Below are 18210 nucleotides of genomic sequence, written 5' to 3' on the forward strand. Positions count from 1 at the left end.
CTTTAAAAAATAAAGATAAATAATATTAAATTTTTTTTATTATAATAAATATTTCGTTACTTTATACGTTATACGTTTTCTTATTCAAAATGAATCGTAAATTCTTAATACCAATCGAACATTTAGGTGACATTAAACAGGAAAGCCAACATAAAAAAAATCATATATTAAAAACAAATATATTAAAAACAAAAAATAATTTAAAACGCATCAAATTTATCTATTTTGAATTAAAATTAAACATATTAATATAATATGTATGTATTATATAATATAAAATATGTTTTAGTATATCAAAAATATTACTTTAACATAAATATAAGTTAATATTATATCAAATATATTTTTAAATTTATTTAAGTTTTAAGTAAGTTTATTTTAAATTTTTTATATTAAATATACAGATAAATTTACAGATTATTATAACATATAATAGTTTTTTTATTAAAAAAGAGAATTATTGCGAATTGTAACAATTTCATTTAAGCAAAAATATATTCAAATAATTTTGCATTCCTTTGAGGAATATTTAAAATTTTATTTTTTATATTTTTATATCATATTTGAATATTATACATTTTTACTCATTAATAAACTTTTTTTATACAAATTATTTTTAATAAATTAAATTATATTATGATATTTTATAATATATAGTATATATAGTATATTTTGTAATGTACATATATATTGTATATATATCTATGTAAATGTAAATGCAAACAATATGATATAATTTTTTTTTTACTATGTAATCATATCATGTTATAATTGAACTATTATACTACATTGTAATTTGATTATTTTGTAATTATTATTAGGGAATTGAGAATAACTTTTGATTCATCAATAAAATAAAAACAAATTAAAATTACATAAAATAATTTATATATATATATATATATATATGTATATATAACTACATGTGTCTATATTACATAACAGGCCCTTTTTTTCTTTTTAAATGAGATATAATAATTATATCTCGTATAATATTTTAATTATAATAATTTTTTGTGAATGATTATATAAAAGATTTCATTTTTAAACATATACTTTGTTAATATCAATATATGACTTTTATATGAAAGAATATAAAGTACACTTTCATGCAAAAAATATTATATCAGTTAATATACATTATGTAACTTAATTTTAATACTGAATCACAGAAACCCATTAATTGGGTAAACAATAAATTACATTTTTAAAGAAGTTTATATATTTTTTGAAAAAGAATTTGTGCTTGCATTGAGAAATAAATAATATTAATTTTGAATAGATAGTCTGCAATATTTAATATGCAACATTTAAAATTATAAAAAAAGTATGTTCATTTTTTTCTTTTTCTTTTTTTAAAGAAGATAAAAATATTCCAAATATTGAGTAAGAGAAAATTTCACTAAATTTTTTTTCGCTTTACTTATAATAGAAATATATGAAGTAATTAAATATAATTTTAAAAACTGAACATAATAATTTGAAATTATTAATCTAGTTATTATTTTCAAATATTTAGTAATATAAATATATTCTTGTAGTTTTTTCATAATATGCAAATTATAATTTTTACTAAATTTATGAAATTGAAGGTATTTCAAAATTAACGCTAAGATTTTCAGATTGTGCTAATTTGACAATCGTTGATAATTTAACTGCGACTCGAGCAGCTTCATCCAAATCATCAATTGGTACAATTTTTAAACCTGCATTCGCGATAAGAGCTTTTGCTTCATCTACATTTGTACCCTGAAATATATATTATATAATATATATATATATATATTATGAAATATATAAATAGTTGAATAAAATTAAATTTATATTTCAATTATTAACTTCAATAAAAAAAAATATTATTATATTTTTAAAATTATACCTGTAATCGAACAACAACAGGAATTTTTAAGCTAAGTTCTTTTGTTGCAGCAATGATTCCTTCTGCAATAACATCACATCTCATAATTCCACCAAATATATTGACTAAAAGAGCATGAACCTATGAATAAATGAAGAACATATTAATTTTATTAATATTAAATGAATATATATCAATATATATAATATATATATAATATACAATATATCTTTATATTATATAACTTACTCGTGAATCAGATGTAATTATTTTAAATGCTTCTTTCACAGCAGATGTAGATGCACCACCACCTACATCTAAGAAATTAGCTGGTTCTCCTCCATGTAATTTTATAATATCCATAGTAGCCATGGCTAAACCAGCTCCATTTACCATACAACCAATATTGCCATCAAGTGCAATATAATTTAAATCATATTTAGCAGCTTCAACTTCTTTGGTATCTTCTTGAGTCCAATCTCTCAAGGAAAATAATTCTTTTTGCCTAAATTCAGCATTATCATCAAATCTGCATTTGCAGTCCAAAGCAAAATCTATATATTAAAGATAAAAAATAAAATCTTCAAATATTACATTGTATAATATATAAAATTTCTTATGAGTTGAACTTACATTTTCCATTAACATCTTCTGCCAGAGGATTTACTTCTAGCAAAAGAGCATCTTTTTTAAGAAACATTTGATATAAATTCACAATGATATTAGAAATATAATCTTTAACATTTTGAAGTCCAAGTTTAATAGCAATACGTTCTGCTTGATCTTTTGTAATACCCTTGTAAATATCAATAGGTTCGTACATAATAGCACTGGGATTTGTTGCAGCAACTTCCTCAATATTTACACCACCTTGACTTGATGCTATAATGACTGGACCCTTAAATAAGAAAATTTTTCTAATAAATTATTTTAAACTATTTTATTTTATCAATTAAAAATATATTTTGACAACTTACACCAAAAGCTCTTTCCATCATGACAGCAAGATAATATTCTTTACGAGGAAACATGCGTTGTGTTACCATTACTGCATTGCATATTCTACCTGCTTCGCCTGTTTGTTTAGTAATTAGTAATTTTCCTAACATTTGACTGGCTAATTTTTTGGCTTCTTCTGGTCTATAAAAAAAAATTTATTTATTTTATATACACGCATATATATATAATAAAAATATATAAAATAAATATAAAACATAATTATTTTTGTGCATTTAATAACTTACGTTTCACACATTTTCACACCACTTATATTAGTTCCCTTAAAATGTCCTTTTCCTCTGCCACCAGCTAAAACTTGTGCTTTCAAAACAATATCTTTAGATTTTAAGTCAGCAGCAAGTTTTGCTGCTTCATCTGGAGTTTTTGCAACTCCAAATTTAGGAGTTGGAACTCCAGCTTCATTTAATAAACTATAACTTATATGTTCATGAACATTTAAATTCCTCACTTGTTTTATTAAGTTGATTTTGCATCCCAATATCTATATGAATTAAATAAAAAAAATGGATCATTAGTAACAAATAAAGTTTTTATAAAATATCTATTATGTATATAATAATAATAAATATAATAATATGTATATAATAATAATAGATAAAAACAGAATTTGATATTATAGACTAAATTTAAACCTTAAGACTTAAAAATATTCTAAACTAAAAATCAATTAGTGATAATGACCTATATACTTTTAATCACATCCTTGACACTTAGTTTATTTTATCTTTAATATTTCAATTTTATATGTATTCATAACAAGAAAAAATAACAAATAAAAAATATAGCTATTAAAATTAAATAAAATAAAATTTACTAAAAAAGAAAAAAATAATTCTCTAAGAAAATAATTCAAATAATCGATAGTGATATTCGATTATTTAAATTTTGAATTTTGAATTTTTAAAAAAAATGACAATTGTTCGTAATTTGACAAATAGTATTTATTTTCGCATAATTTAATAACTACTAATTAAATACAAATGAATAGAATAGAATAGAGTTAGTGACCAACAAATCAAAAATTGATGATGGAAATGTCTACGCTCATATTATACAACTGTCATGTACATATTTCGTAAAAAAACTAAGTTTAACATAAGGTTACTATCTTTGGCTTCGAATCATCTGACCCTGGCGCCTAATTTAGCAGACAACCATCTAATATAATGATTATCTTACTTATGAATCAATGACGTAGATATCGAAAAATTTAGAAAAATAGAATTAAAGGATATATGCGAATATGAATTCCCAAAAATAAATGATATAATAATATGTGATATAATAAAATATAAATCATACCTTCGATCCATTAAATCGGGTAAGATTTTCAACGAGTGAGATAGTCCGAGACAACATAGTAGCCATCTTACTAAATAGTGGCAGTGGACTGCGAAACGTAACTTGCGCCTTCATGTCCCCACCTTTCTTGATATTTACTACAAAAACATGACGCAAATTCTACGAATGAAGATCATGGTGGCAGCACTATTTTACATTATAAATACTTCTATGAAAATTTAATTTATTTATTTACGTATTTATAACATATAGAATGTAATATATATTTTATATTTTACTTTTTTATTAATTAATATATAATTTTGCTTTTATAAATTATCTCTATAATATATTTTAAACACAATTGAAATTCAAAAATTCATCATATTTTAAAAAAATATAATAAACTAGAATATAATTTCATTATAATATTTATATTTTTGAAGAAAAATATTTATTCCTTATATTTATCTTTTACATACATTCCATATAAATTTATATATTATAAAAAAGAATAAAGAAAAAATATATAAATGTTCATTATTTCGTGTTTTATAGACATTATCGTTTAAAATAATTAATATAAAATATTAACATATCCATAAAACATTTTTGGAGAATTGATTAAAATTCTATACAAAAATATCAGTTAAGATTTATTTATTAAATTATAAGGAATGAAAATTTATATTACAAGAAACAAGAGTGAACCACTTTGTTTCGATTATATTTCTATCGCATTATTTCATTTACTTAAATTATTTATAACTTAATAAATAAATCTTTTTATTTATATTTTTATTTATTAATTTTTATCTTTTATTTCTAAAATCAACTCTCTAAAAATGTTAACACTCTGTATATATAAAATATAAATCGAAAATTATTTTATCTTACATATTCAAAATAATTATTATATATATCTTTTAAATTGTAATTTTAAAAATATAAAATGTTGGATTTTATTTGCTAGGCTTATTTTTAATTTTGAAATCCATTTCTAAATTCAAAGAATTTGCAATTTTTATTACTGAAGCTAATTTTACAGCTGCTAGTGCAGCCGTAGAAAAATCTTCTTCAACAAAAACTTTCAATTGAGCATCTTTTATTAATTGATTTGCTTCTTTTACTCTAGTTCCCTATATAATAGAATAAAATTTGTTAATTAAATACAGTTTTTATTCATGTGTTATCAATAAATTACCTGCAGTCTTACAACTATTGGCACTTTTATTTGTAATTCTTTGGATGCAGCAATAATACCTTGTGCGATTATATCGCATCTCATAATACCGCCAAAAATATTTACGAATATTGCTTCTACCTAAAGATTTTAATGAATTTTATATTGATTTTATTTTTAAATAAAAAATTTATTTTGATTACTTTTAAATTTATAAGTACATTTGGATCAGATAGTATTATTTTAAAACCTTCTGTTACTGCTTCTTTGTCAGCAGAACCACCAACATCTAAAAAATTTGCTGGAAAACCGCCATTCATTTTTATTACATCCATAGTAGCCATTGCTAATCCAGCTCCATTTACCAAACATCCTATATTTCCATCCAAATGTATGTAATTTAAATTAAATTTAGTTGCATGAACTTCACTAGGATCAACTTGTGACATATCTTGTAGAGTAAATAATTCTTTTTGTCTAAATTCTGCGCTGTCATCAAAAGAACATTTACAGTCTAAAGCAAAATCTAAAAATGTGTTATATTATTATTTATTAATATTTTTAATTTAATAATTTTTAATTAAATAAATTTTTAAAACATTTTATTTAAAACATACATTCTTCACAAATGTCTAATGCAAATGGATTAATTTCAAGTAACAAAGCGTCTTTTTCAATAAATAACTCATAGAGATTGCAAATAATTATGGAAGTAATTTTTTTTCCTTCCCCTTCAAGACCTAAATTATCCACAATTTTATTTATTTGTTCAAGTGTTAAACCTTTCATAATATCTATTGGCGTATACGATATAGCTTCCGGACTCGTAGCAGCAATATCTTCAATATTTACACCGCCTTGCTTAGATACAATTATTACAGGACCCTAAATTATATATATATTTTTTATTTTGAATAACAAATTCAATGACTATTTTTAATGAAGAATAATTTACATCAAAAGAGGTTTCCAACATTACTGACATATAATATTCTTTACGTGGAAACATACGTGTCGTTACCATTACTGAATTACAAATTTTACCAGCCGGTCCAGTTTGTTTAGTTATTAATAATTTGCCTATCATACTACTAGCCACAGTTTTAGCTTCTGTGGGACTAAAAATTACATAAAATAAAATTACGAAGTAAAGTATAACATACAGCATAATTGAAAATTATACTATAATATTCTAATAATTAAATTCACCTTTCACACATAACAACACCTCTCACATTGGTGTCTTTGAAATGTCCTATTCCACGTCCTCCAGCAAGAACTTGAGCTTTTAGAACAATATCTTTTGTATTAAGATTCGCTGCTATTTTTTCTGCTTCTTCTGGAGTTTTAGCTACTCCAAACGGTGGTGTTGGAATTCCAGCATCTTTTAATAAAGTATAAGCAAGATTTTCATGAATTTGTAGGTTTCGAGTTTGTTGAATAGTGGCAGAAACACGATTTAAAAACTGAAAATATTTTTTTTAGTGATTGTATTTATATTTATCGTATATGAATATTTAAATTATGTTATCTACCTGTTTTTCTATTCTTCGAACATAAAATGATATAAATGGCACGATGACATTAATAGACATATTGCCGACAATTAATTTTAAATAATTTTATAGCTATATAAAAGAAGCTTACTTAATATACCGACACAGAAAATTATTTAGTTTTTACGAAATTACGCGAAAAAAAATGTTTTTATATATAAAAAATTACAAGAAGTATGTTTGCAAAAGCAATATACTTGAACTTATAACTTTAAGTGAAAATATAAATTTGAAGTCAAGTAGGCGATGGATATAGAATTTTATAACGTTGTAATTATAATTATAATACTAAATATTTACTATAAAAGTTATTTACTAAAAATATTTTAATAAAAAATATATAAGTCTCATAAAGATTATTATATTTATGCATGTTATTGAATAGATTTATAAATTAACATTCAATAAGATAAATTTCAATAAACTATATTATACGTTTAATAAATATAATTTATATTTTAATGAAGATTCAATGTTTTTATTTTTTATATATGTATATTTTATATATATATAGGTGTTAATGTATTTGTAATTTTTGAAGAATTTCTAAAACAAAAACAAATACAGAAATTGATATACAAAAATATCGGTTTATTTATCAAGTTATAAGCAATTTAAGTAGATGAAACGAAGCGAAAACAAAATATGAGAGCGAAACAGAGTTCATTTTATTTTCGTCTTGCTTCACCAAACAAATTTCAATTGTTATAATTTAATAAATAAATTCTTATTGACATTTTTGTATTTATTTTGGCTACAAGCATATTAATATCCTGTATATTTAAAAAAACATACGTATTATATTACATTAATAAAATAAAATAAAATTTCAAAAATCAATTTATATTGTATTTATATATGATTTTTTTACAAGCACTTAAATTTACTAAAATATATAATAAAAAAAAAAAAATTTATACTATATCATAGGCTTATATTTCATTGATATATTGTATTCAATATATTTCAAATGTAAATATTTTTTATATCTATAATTATACATTTATTTTTAAATTCAATATTATACTTACTTTAGGAACTACATCCTTAACAAAATTTTTAATTCTTATAATTTGAATGTAATTATAATATTTAATGATTTCAATCTTTTGTATTAATATTACTATATTTAATTTTTAGATATTTTTAGATTAATTAAATTAAATGTGTTATTGAGGCCATATTTTTCTAAAAATTTATTAAGTTTAATATAAGAAAAATTATATTGAAATCACGCAATTTCAAAATACAAATTTAAGATCAAAATATCATTAAGACATTAACAAAATCTTGACTCATTAATAAAGAATCAAAATTTATATTTAATATTCAAAAAATTCTGATAGTTTCTTATATAAAATTTTACCATTTCATTTTCAAATATTAAATTTATAACAAAAATTTATTATAAAGAAAATATAAACCAACTAGTCTTACAAAATTTTTATGGTAAAATATTGTAAGATAATGTCAAACATATAAGATAATGCAAATATTGAATTTATTATAAATTCAATATTTGTTATATTTTGAAATATAAATTTTTTATACTTTAGAATTTAAAAATAATTTGCATGTTGTTTAAAATAGAAATAGAGAAAATAGAAAATATTTGAATTAAATGAATTACTTTTTACATGAAGCAACTTTACTATCAATACAATTAATAAGACAGAATTACAATATTGGATATTTATGTTTCAAGCAATAAAATGTCTGGCCTCAACAGTCTTATATTCTAAATACAAAACAAACTTTAATTTAAAAACTAAATCTATCATTAAGTGTTCTTCCTGTAACGCCAAGATTTCCAGACAAGCTGTACATGACTTCGCTAAATGTACGATCATCAACATCTGCTCCTGTATCTGATGATGGAGTATTACGTGTACGAGAACGGGAACGCGACCTTGATCTCGAACGTTGTCGACCAAACATAGGTGATCGACCAACCTGAAATATAAATTTTGTTATATTATAGATATATCAAATAAAAACTCAATTTTATTTTTTTTTAATTTTCTTATAATAAATATTCATACCATATTCAAACTTTGTACACTTTGTCTAAATGGAGACCGTCCTCTTGGTAATGGGCGTAAACTGTTTACAGCACTTCCGTTTCGATTTGGTGTAAGAGTAAGAGGGCGTTGGTGCGTACTAGGACTATACTCATTTCCCAATGTACACATGAAGTTTACATTTGAGTTTGTACTTAATCGCGAAGAACTACAACATTGTATGATTTCAATAAGATTCCAACACGAAATATAAAGAAAAAATAAAATATTATATTTTATTTTAAAAAATATCTAAAGTTTTATAAATTTTTTTTATACACTATTTAAAAAAATAAATTATGAAATGTGTAAGCATACTTCATTCTCATTAATTTTTGTTCATATTGTGCTCGTCTTTGTGCACGGGCAATTTGATCTGATCGTAATCCACCAGTAGTAAAACGACGTTGAGAAGTTAAAATTTGTTGTCTTCTATCTGTGGATCTTTGTTGGAGTGATAATAATGATTTTCCAGTTTGTGGAACCTATAAAAAAATAAATAATTAATTTAATTTCAAATTTATTATCTTTATAATTAAGTGCTTATATGTAATATCAACTTACTCTAAATTGATTTTGCAGAGATAATTTCTGATTTTGTCTTTGAAGCAGTAACTGTTTTGCTCTTTTAACACGATTTCGATAAGCAATTTGGGCAGGACTCTGATATCCCAATCGATTATGAACTGAAGTTGGATCGCGTAAATTTGGTAAACTATTTGTTCTTTTTAATGGAGTCTTATTATTGGTAAAAAAACCTCCTTGTGTAAAAGTCAAATTTGTACGACTTCTACTACGAGTCAGACCAAATCTATTGCCACGACCACGGCGAACATTAAAAGCTCCTCGTGTATTTGATTTCTGATTTAATGTTAAATTACTTCGTGATCGAGTGAGACCACTATTTTTCTTATATCGTTTTCTCACAAAACCACCACGCACATTATTATTATTATTATTGTTATTATTGTTATTGTTATTATTATTTTGTCCAGCTTGCCATGTTTGTTCTTTTTTGGCAGTTCCAGTATTACGCTTCACTCTAGCACCTCTACCCCTGAGTCCACTTCGCCCTCGCACACTTCCTCGAGTGCGCTTAGCACCAGATTTTCCATTAGCAGTCCCAGCCTTTTTCTTTTTCTCCTTTTTCTCCATCTTTATGATCTCATCTTAAAAGGAAGAAAATTCACAAGGTTTAGTGAGCGTACAGTGCATGAAGTTAATTTGTGTTAAGCTTTAATCTGGAATATGTGAAAAATTTCCTCTTGTATGGATGATGTTGAAGGACAACTCAATATGGCTAATTCAGTTTTTATTTAATTCCTTTAATGATATCAGTTTTTATCAATATTTATTTATTTTAATTATTTCCCTGATTTTCTTCCAATATGTATATGTTTTCAAAATAATCTCATCGAGTATGGTCTAGATATACATACATATCTATTAAAATGTTTAAAGTAAATATAATAAAACAGTAATTTAAAATTCCTGTTTATTAATCAGCCTTTAAAATTAAAATATATAAATAATTTTTTAAATATGATATTAAATAAAAAATAATTAAAGTCTCATACATTATATTAAATAAAAATGATAAAAGTATTGAAATATTATAATTCTGAAGATAAAATTTAATTCTTCAAAAATATAACTATTTTATATAAAATAAATATATATTGTATATTATATATTATATATTATATACATAGATGTATAAATTTTATTAAATGATTTTTATATATTTTTTCATAATATACTACTTTGGAATTATAATTTTAATACAAAATTTCATTTTAAATGAAAAAAAAAAAAAGAATTATTTATTATTATGCGAAAAGCATTATTGGCCAATTTAATAAATAACAATGTATTATATTCTTTATTCTTTTTTGCATAAATTTCTATATTTTATAAATTTTCTTTCTTTTGTATAATTTTTATTTTAATCTTCCAATAGTGTCAATTATTTTTTCCTTAATATTGATATACATATTTTCTTATATATTGACAATTCTTCATGCTTTTTACATTTAGATGCTTGACATATTTCAATTTTTCCTTTAACTCAATGTATATCTTCAAGATATAGTTTTTATATTATATTGTTTGCTGAGATTTGCTCCGTTTTTTCCACTTCAGTTCCATGTATTAAAAATATTACTCAATGTTCATTGTTTAAAGAAATATATAAATATTATATTGCTATTCAGATAATATTAGGATATTATATCAATTACATTGAACAAAAATTAGAATTGAATAAGCATATTATTGATAATATGCTGTAGTAATATTTCTTGGAATATTGGATTGCTTCAAAAGTAAATCTTTGTGAAAATCATCTCCTTTTGCATCTAATGTTATTCACAAAATCTTCATATATAAGCATTAAAATCCAATAATATATTTTTTCCATTTTGCTTTTAGCAAAAGTTTGTCAAAAAATTCGCTTTCGTTTATTGAATATTAAAATGTACCATATATTTTATTTAATAATTGACTTAGTTAAGATATTTAATCATGGATCTTCTTGAACTTTCATGTATTTTTATTGTTTAAATAATTATTAAACAATCATGATCAGTTGAGCGTTTTATTTTTGATTTGTTTAAAAAAATGCTTCTGCTAATTCTAAATATCATGAAAAATATATATATATATCATAAAGATAAATTATTCTGTAGTGCAGATTCATAATCGTTTCTTTTATGAAAAACGTTTCAACCAGTTTCTTTTGTAATTTAATTAAATTTCAAATTCAACAATGAGTATTTGTCACAAATGACAATTCATATATTTTCATATCAAAACACGTAGTGCATTGAAAATAAAATCGATTCGAAAATTTCAATGTTTTTATCTCATATATGGTAGTGTTTCAAGTCCATCACATCAACAAAGAGAAACTCGAGGAACATGATAGCAGAGATAAAAATACGACTAAAGTTACGCAAACATATATCTCACGTAATGTGAAAATTGACTTCTTTTTGTGAAGTATAAATTATAACTTTGTTTGCGTTATTATCCAAAAGCGTCTCGTTCATGTTCGTCAATTTTCCATTCGATAAATTGTCGTTTATTGTTAAAAGAAATCCCTTTCCACAAATCCTACGTAAATCAGTATTTTTCTTAAAATGCATAAATCCTTCATGGCGGCTATACTTTTCTTCATTACTATCCGCCGTAGAAACCCGTACCGTTCGTTCCTATTATATGTATGGTCGAAATTGAATAGTTCTTTTAAAAATCCGGAATGCACACTTATCATCATATTGGTTAATCAATCATCATAAATAACAAAAACATTTTCTTCCAGCAATTGGAAAGACGCAACATATTCTCCCATAAGTAAACAATGATTAAAACTTGTCTGTCTTTTGATTTAAGAATTAATTAGGGAGATGAAACGATTCTGCATCAAAAATTTGTTCGGCGACTGATATAAATTTTTTTCCGAGATTTAGTACCATTAGGTATCAAACGAAGGAAAATAAATGTAGATCTACGTTGTATAATTTCATCGCCATTTTGAATTCGTGCAAAAGAAGAAACAGTAGCCGTACGCTCACCCAGGATTATCAGCAAAACTGCTAGATTTTCGAGACTTTGGCCACTTACCAAGCGACATGTTCACTTTTGCGTCAATCTCAGACATTTTGTTCGTTTTATTTCTGTTTATTTTTCTGAACGCGAAATACACGAGGACTGCAAATAAATCACCCGAATATTTCCGTAAAGTCACCACAAATCACACACAACCATATCATACGACACACCGATCGCGAATGAACATAAATGGCCAGTTACAGGAAGTCATCGTCGGATCATACCGGAAATTATGGTTGCTTTTATAATTTGGAATTGATATGAATGCTAGTTTTTGTAATTAATTTAAATATATCATTTAATTATTTATATATTAAATTTTAAACATATAATTATACAATTATATAATTATATTGATTTTCATGAATTTATAATCAAAATTATACATATTCTTTTTTATGTTATTTAAATTTAAACAAAAAAATGTGTTACAATGCATAATTTATATGTACATTTTCTGAAGATCTTTTTGTTAATAACTTTTTTAATAATTTTTTGTTAATAAATAAATACAATTTATAGATAAATAAATCATTTATATTTTAATTTTTAAATAAATTTTAAATATTTTTTTAATAAATTAAATTTTTTAAATATTCTGATTCTACATTTTTAATAATAAATATATTATATTATGTTTTAATAAAAGGTTATAATCAATTTTTAAATATATTCGTGTATTATTAAAATTTAAATAATAAGGTTAAATATGGACGAGATAATAATACGTAAAGCAAAACGTGAAGATTGCAAAGCTATTAGAAATTTAATACAGGTAGTTTTAATATATAATTTATTATTGTTATGTATTATAATATCACAAAAAAATTTTTAATTATTACACATTTTTTTAGGAATTAGCTGATTTTGAGAATATGTCAAATGAACCTAAAATTGATTGTTCAAGTAAAAATTTTTATTACTAAGTGTAAATTATTACTGTAAGTGAATATTTAAATTTATATAAGAATATTTACAGTTTTGGAAACTGATGGATTTGATACAGAACACCCTTTGTTTATATGTTATGTAGCAGAGATTAATAAACATATAATAGGATATACAATATTATATTACACATATTCAACATGGTATGGAAAAGCTATGTATTTGGAAGATTTATATATTACACCTAATTATCGAGGAAAACATATTGGTAGTAGATTATTAAAAACCATTGCTAAAGTACATTTTCTAAAATATATAAAAAATTATATTATAATAAATTACATATCAATGTATTATATCCATATATACACATTTGTAGGAAGCAATAGACAATAATTGTTCCAGATTGGATTTTTCAGTTCTTGAATGGAATCCTGCACAAGAGTTCTATAAAAATAAAGGAGCAATTAACATAACTGTAGAAGAAGGATGGCATCATTATCGTTTTTCAGATGTAACTTTAAAAATTTTAGCACAAGATTTATAAAATTATTATTATATAAATAAAATTATTTTGATAAATTTTATGACAAAATTTTTTTTTTATATATTTGGTAACTCTTTGGTATCTACATTCAGTTGTTAAAAACAATAGAAAATTATATTAATAGTTTTAAATAAAAAATAATTATTGCAAAGATACATAAATAACTAATGTTAAATAAAATAATGGATGACAATAAAGTAAAGTTATATTTTTGAAATAGATTTATAATATTTTTATATTAAAACTGATATTTATGTAAAAATTAATTTCTATAATTTTAATTACAGAATAATTTTTCTTATTTATTTTCTCCTTCGGAACCATTATTTATTGATGATGCTATTAGTAAAATTTCTATTCCAGAAGAACCTTTAAGAGAAGATGATACATTTATTGAAGAAGATTCAGATCTATTGTCACATAGTCAGATGAGTTGGAAAGGAGATTCATATATATCTTATGAAATTTTAGATGATTTAACATCAATTGCAACAGATACTTCTTTTAATGTAACTTTTGCTCTATTTTAGGAGAAAGGAAAGGAAGGAAGGAGAAAATAAATTTTATTTTGACATAATTAAAATAATTAAAATTTTTTTTCATTTCTATAGTTCGATCTTCCATTTTCATTATTTGATGAAAAAGCAATTACACTAGATGAAAGAATTATAAAATGTGTAACTGAAAATAAATGGAGCTCTCATTCTTTAGATTTTAATTTATGGAATGATGATAAAGCACCTATTGTAAAATTAAGAAATCTTAAGGAAATATTATTTGATGATTTAGAATTCTGTGGGTTTGTTACTGATAGATTAATAGGAAGTGGAAAATCATTTTTAACTAAATCTCCTGAAAATGGTCTTTACATATTAAGTAAATGTATTATGAGAAATATGGTATATTATTTTATATTAGAAAAATATTTTATAGTATTTTGTAGAATATATATTTATATATTTTTTTTATATTTATAGTCACTTTCAAATATTACAATGTTAAGTTATCATCGTTATTTACAATATATTGATCTTGCATACAATTATATTTCAAATTTATCACCTTTAGAAGGAGTTCCATATTTAATGTATTTAAATGTAGCACATAATAGAATGAATACAATTTTAAATTTTTCACCTCCTTGGTATTTGACATATGTAAATTTATCATATAATTATATAACAAAAATGTGTGATATTAGTGATTTCTGGAGTATTGTTCATTTAGATTTATCACATAATGCAATTGAGATTATTACTGGTTTGCATAATTTGAAGTAAATATATATCCTTTTATTATATAATTAAATAAAATATAATAAATAAAATAATTAAATAAATAAATATAATTTTACTTATGTATACATATATATAATATATATATTCTATTTTTAGATATTTGAAATATTTAAATTTATCATACAATTTAATTGAATATATTGAAAATTTGGATAAATTAAATATTCAAGAATTAAATTTAGAGGCTAACTGTATATTATCATTCAAATGTGCTATTCCTGGTTATGGTATAAATATTTTATCCCATTTGCGAAAATTATATTTAGGATATAATAAAATATCTTCTTTAGAATTTTTTAAGGTAATAATTTTTATATTATAAATTATATATTTATTTATATTTAATAATTATTCAAAGTTTAAAAAATATTTGTTTGATACTTTAGGATGCATACAGTTTGCGGATAATAGATTTAAAATTTAATAGAATCAATGATTTGTTAGAATTACAAAATTTGAAGGGCTTAATACATGAAGTAGATTTTAGAGGTAATAGTTGCACAAAATGGCCTAATTATAAAGCTGTACTTTTATTTTCTATACCAAGTATACAAATTATTGATGGTGTTAATGTATTTAGTTCAGAAAAGGTATATATAATTAAATATTAAATATTATATTACTCTATAAGATGATAGATCTTAATCTCTATAAGATATTTATTTTAATAGATTGCTGCTGCAACTTTATTTACATCACCAATAAATTTAACAGCTGCTCGTACTATCACAAAACTAACTTTATTAGAACAATTAAGCATCCCTAAAATTGACTTACATGTAACACCATATGATGAATTAAGTCCACCTTTGATAATACTTACAGGTCCAAGTGCAGTAAAAAAATTGTCCTTGGCTCTTCATATTGCCCAAACTTTATCAACAAAAGTAATATTCTAATACTTATTAATATATAAAATTAAAATAATAATTTGTTATAGGTCAAATACTGTCCATGGTATTCAACAAAAAATTCAGATATACTTAAAACTGAAAATCCATATTATATTTTTGTAACTAGAGAAGAATTTAATGATATGTCTCGTCGTGGGGAATTTTTAGCAATTCAAGAACTATTGGGACATAGCTATGGATTTCGTTAGTCAAATAAATTAAAATAATAGTATTTTTCAAAACATTTTTTAATTGTTTATATTTATATATAGATCACAGTGAAATTGTTTCCTTAAAATTAGAAAAAAAAATTGGTATCACACAAACAGATTTACATGCAACTATTCAAATGAGTAAAAGGTATTCCAATAGTAAAGCAATCCTTGTTCTCACAAAAGATGTAAAAATTCATCATGAATGGATAAAAGAAAAGTTTTATGTTTACACTAGTACACTACAAGATAATGCAGAAAAAAAAGATAGTAAAGAAAATTTAGTTTCTGAAAAAAAGATAATATCTACAAAAAGTGATATAGATTTTATTAAAGACATATTAAATAATGTATGAATAATTTTATTCTTTTACTATAATTTTTATAATTTTATAACTATCTTTATAAATTTGTTTATAGATTATAAATAATCTTAACTCAATTTTAAATATTACATCTATAAAATATATTGATGAAATAGAAACTGATGTTTTATTTAAAACATTATTTAATAAAAATATAGAAATAGAAAAACAAAATCTAACAGAAATGGAAGACAAAGTATTACATAATAATAATAAATTTCCACAACAAAAAATTTTTTCAGAAATAAAAGATTATGAAATTTTGTTAGATGAAAATAAAGAATTACGAGTATTTATTATTATAATATTATTATATATATTAAAGGTTTCTTAGCATATAAAATATCAATGTATCACAATAATTATGTTTCTTTTTAGGTAATTTTAGATGAACATGCAAATATTATAATAGAGGATGAAGAATTAAAACGTAAAAGACATCAAGCAAAACTTCTGCAACGTCGTGATACATTAATGCAATTAGATCCAACTGGAGAGTTAGCATTTATTGAATCAATTTCTAGCGAAGAATTACCAATAAAAATAGTATTAAAATTGATACTTTATTTAATTAATATATATGATCATAAAGATAAAAATATAAATTTATAATTTATTTTAAGACACCAGAAATGGAAGAACCAGAATATATGAAAAATTTTTATACAAAATTAATATTAAAATCAAGAAACATATATATGGATCAACATCTTAATAATCCTGGATTTTTTTCTTTAGTGGTAAATTCTTTTAATATATAAACAAATTAAGTATAAAATTTATCAATATAAAAAATATATTGAATATTGAAAGTAATTTTTCATAATCATAATTTTTTAGTTATTAACAGATGATTATGTTAAAGCATTTAACACACTCATTAATTTTATTCATGATTCTTATATAAATTATTCTTTTGAAAAAACCGAATCTTTATCCGAACTTACTCATTTTTCAAAAGTTGCTATTACAACAATGATTAATCCTATTGTTGATGAGATAAAAGAGTAAGTTCTAATTTTTTTCATATTGATTGTAAAATGCAATTTTTTTATAAATAAATTTTTAGGTCTTTATCGACATCTATATTAAAAAAAAAAACCTTATTGCGAATGTATGGTGTTAATTCATGGAAAGATTTAATGCCTAGTCAAAAAAGTTCAATTAATATTGATAATTAAATATATGATATTTGATTATAAAATTATATATGCCATTATATTTCATAATAAATTATAATATTTTATTTTCAATTTATAATATTTTATTTTTATCTTTACTAAATTATTTGTAATTTTATTGATTATGTACTTATTTAATATAATAAATTTTATGTGAATGAACAAATTTTGTTAAAAATACTTTTATATAAGGAACTTTTAATTTATTTATGTTATTTGTTATTTTATTCATTTAAAAAAATATAATTATATATAA

General features: G+C 22.3%; 3 protein-coding genes and 1 long non-coding RNA gene across 5 annotated transcripts; 1 reads left to right on the top strand and 3 right to left on the bottom strand.

The window, feature by feature from the left end:
* Positions 1-1417: 1417 nt before the first annotated feature.
* On the bottom strand, positions 1418-7119 carry LOC102681142 (succinate--CoA ligase [ADP-forming] subunit beta, mitochondrial). Of its 2 annotated transcripts, XM_006609092.2 has the most exons (13): positions 6878-6952; positions 6552-6808; positions 6298-6460; positions 5960-6227; positions 5593-5868; positions 5364-5483; positions 4181-4317; positions 3103-3359; positions 2836-2998; positions 2492-2756; positions 2108-2412; positions 1880-1999; positions 1418-1749 (listed from the first exon to the last, which is right to left on the bottom strand). In XM_006609092.2, the coding sequence occupies exons 1-13, from the start codon at positions 6935-6937 to the stop codon at positions 1579-1581; spliced, it is 2562 nt and encodes an 853-aa protein (XP_006609155.1). In that variant the 5' UTR covers positions 6938-6952; the 3' UTR covers positions 1418-1578. The 2 variants fall into 2 exon arrangements, with proteins under 2 accessions (XP_006609155.1, XP_006609156.1); XM_006609093.2 differs by lacking the exons at positions 1418-1749; positions 1880-1999; positions 2108-2412; ... (2 more) ...; positions 3103-3359; positions 4181-4317 and adding an exon at positions 4907-5298 and having other exon boundaries at positions 5564-5868; positions 6878-7119.
* A 1396-nt stretch (positions 7120-8515) lies between these two features.
* LOC102681355 (uncharacterized protein DDB_G0287625-like) lies at positions 8516-12780 on the bottom strand. Its single transcript, XM_006609094.2, has 5 exons — positions 12583-12780; positions 9523-10127; positions 9277-9443; positions 8941-9127; positions 8516-8851 (listed from the first exon to the last, which is right to left on the bottom strand). Exons 1-5 carry the CDS (start codon positions 12617-12619, stop codon positions 8660-8662), a joined length of 1188 nt encoding a protein of 395 aa, XP_006609157.1. The 5' UTR covers positions 12620-12780; the 3' UTR covers positions 8516-8659.
* Positions 12781-13135: 355 nt separating this feature from the next.
* LOC102678483 lies at positions 13136-18090 on the top strand. The gene is made up of 17 exons (XM_006609340.2): positions 13136-13345; positions 13425-13476; positions 13550-13755; positions 13838-13972; positions 14293-14514; positions 14617-14904; positions 14983-15281; positions 15400-15604; positions 15690-15893; positions 15975-16190; positions 16244-16400; positions 16469-16758; positions 16829-17062; positions 17152-17319; positions 17397-17513; positions 17614-17780; positions 17843-18090. Exons 1-17 carry the CDS (start codon positions 13280-13282, stop codon positions 17952-17954), a joined length of 3138 nt encoding a protein of 1045 aa, XP_006609403.2. The 5' UTR covers positions 13136-13279; the 3' UTR covers positions 17955-18090.
* On the bottom strand, positions 15954-17844 carry LOC116186754. Its single transcript, XR_004151761.1, has 2 exons — positions 17721-17844; positions 15954-16176 (listed from the first exon to the last, which is right to left on the bottom strand). It is a non-coding gene; the product is annotated as an uncharacterized LOC116186754 (long non-coding RNA).
* Positions 18091-18210: the final 120 nt, after the last annotated feature.

Source organism: Apis dorsata, unplaced genomic scaffold (assembly GCF_000469605.1).
Source record: "Apis dorsata unplaced genomic scaffold, Apis dorsata 1.3 scaffold_52, whole genome shotgun sequence".
NCBI classification, from domain to species: domain Eukaryota; kingdom Metazoa; phylum Arthropoda; class Insecta; order Hymenoptera; family Apidae; genus Apis; species Apis dorsata.

What these genes read in the sequence shown, in the direction of transcription:
- LOC102681355 (XM_006609094.2), bottom strand. Translation starts at nt 12,619, where the DNA reads ATGTCTGAGATTGACGCAAAAGTGAACATGTCGCTTG. An exon ending in CAAAAATTAATGAGAATGAA is followed by an intron (nt 9,128 to 9,276) that starts GTATGCTTACAC and finishes ACAATGTTGTAG; the next exon opens with TTCTTCGCGATTAAGTACAA. An exon ending in GTGTACAAAGTTTGAATATG is followed by an intron (nt 8,852 to 8,940) that starts GTATGAATATTT and finishes TTTATATTTCAG; the next exon opens with GTTGGTCGATCACCTATGTT.
- LOC102678483 (XM_006609340.2), top strand. Translation starts at nt 13,280, where the DNA reads ATGGACGAGATAATAATACGTAAAGCAAAACGTGAAGATTGCAAAGCT. An exon ending in ATGAAAATAAAGAATTACGA is followed by an intron (nt 17,063 to 17,151) that starts GTATTTATTATT and finishes GTTTCTTTTTAG; the next exon opens with GTAATTTTAGATGAACATGC. An exon ending in CTGGATTTTTTTCTTTAGTG is followed by an intron (nt 17,514 to 17,613) that starts GTAAATTCTTTT and finishes ATAATTTTTTAG; the next exon opens with TTATTAACAGATGATTATGT.
- LOC102681142 (XM_006609092.2), bottom strand. Translation starts at nt 6,937, where the DNA reads ATGTCTATTAATGTCATCGTGCCATTTATATCATTTTATGTTCGAAGA. An exon ending in CAATAGTTGTAAGACTGCAG is followed by an intron (nt 4,318 to 5,363) that starts GTAATTTATTGA and finishes ATGTTTTTGTAG; the next exon opens with TAAATATCAAGAAAGGTGGG. An exon ending in CCCGATTTAATGGATCGAAG is followed by an intron (nt 3,360 to 4,180) that starts GTATGATTTATA and finishes TAATTCATATAG; the next exon opens with ATATTGGGATGCAAAATCAA.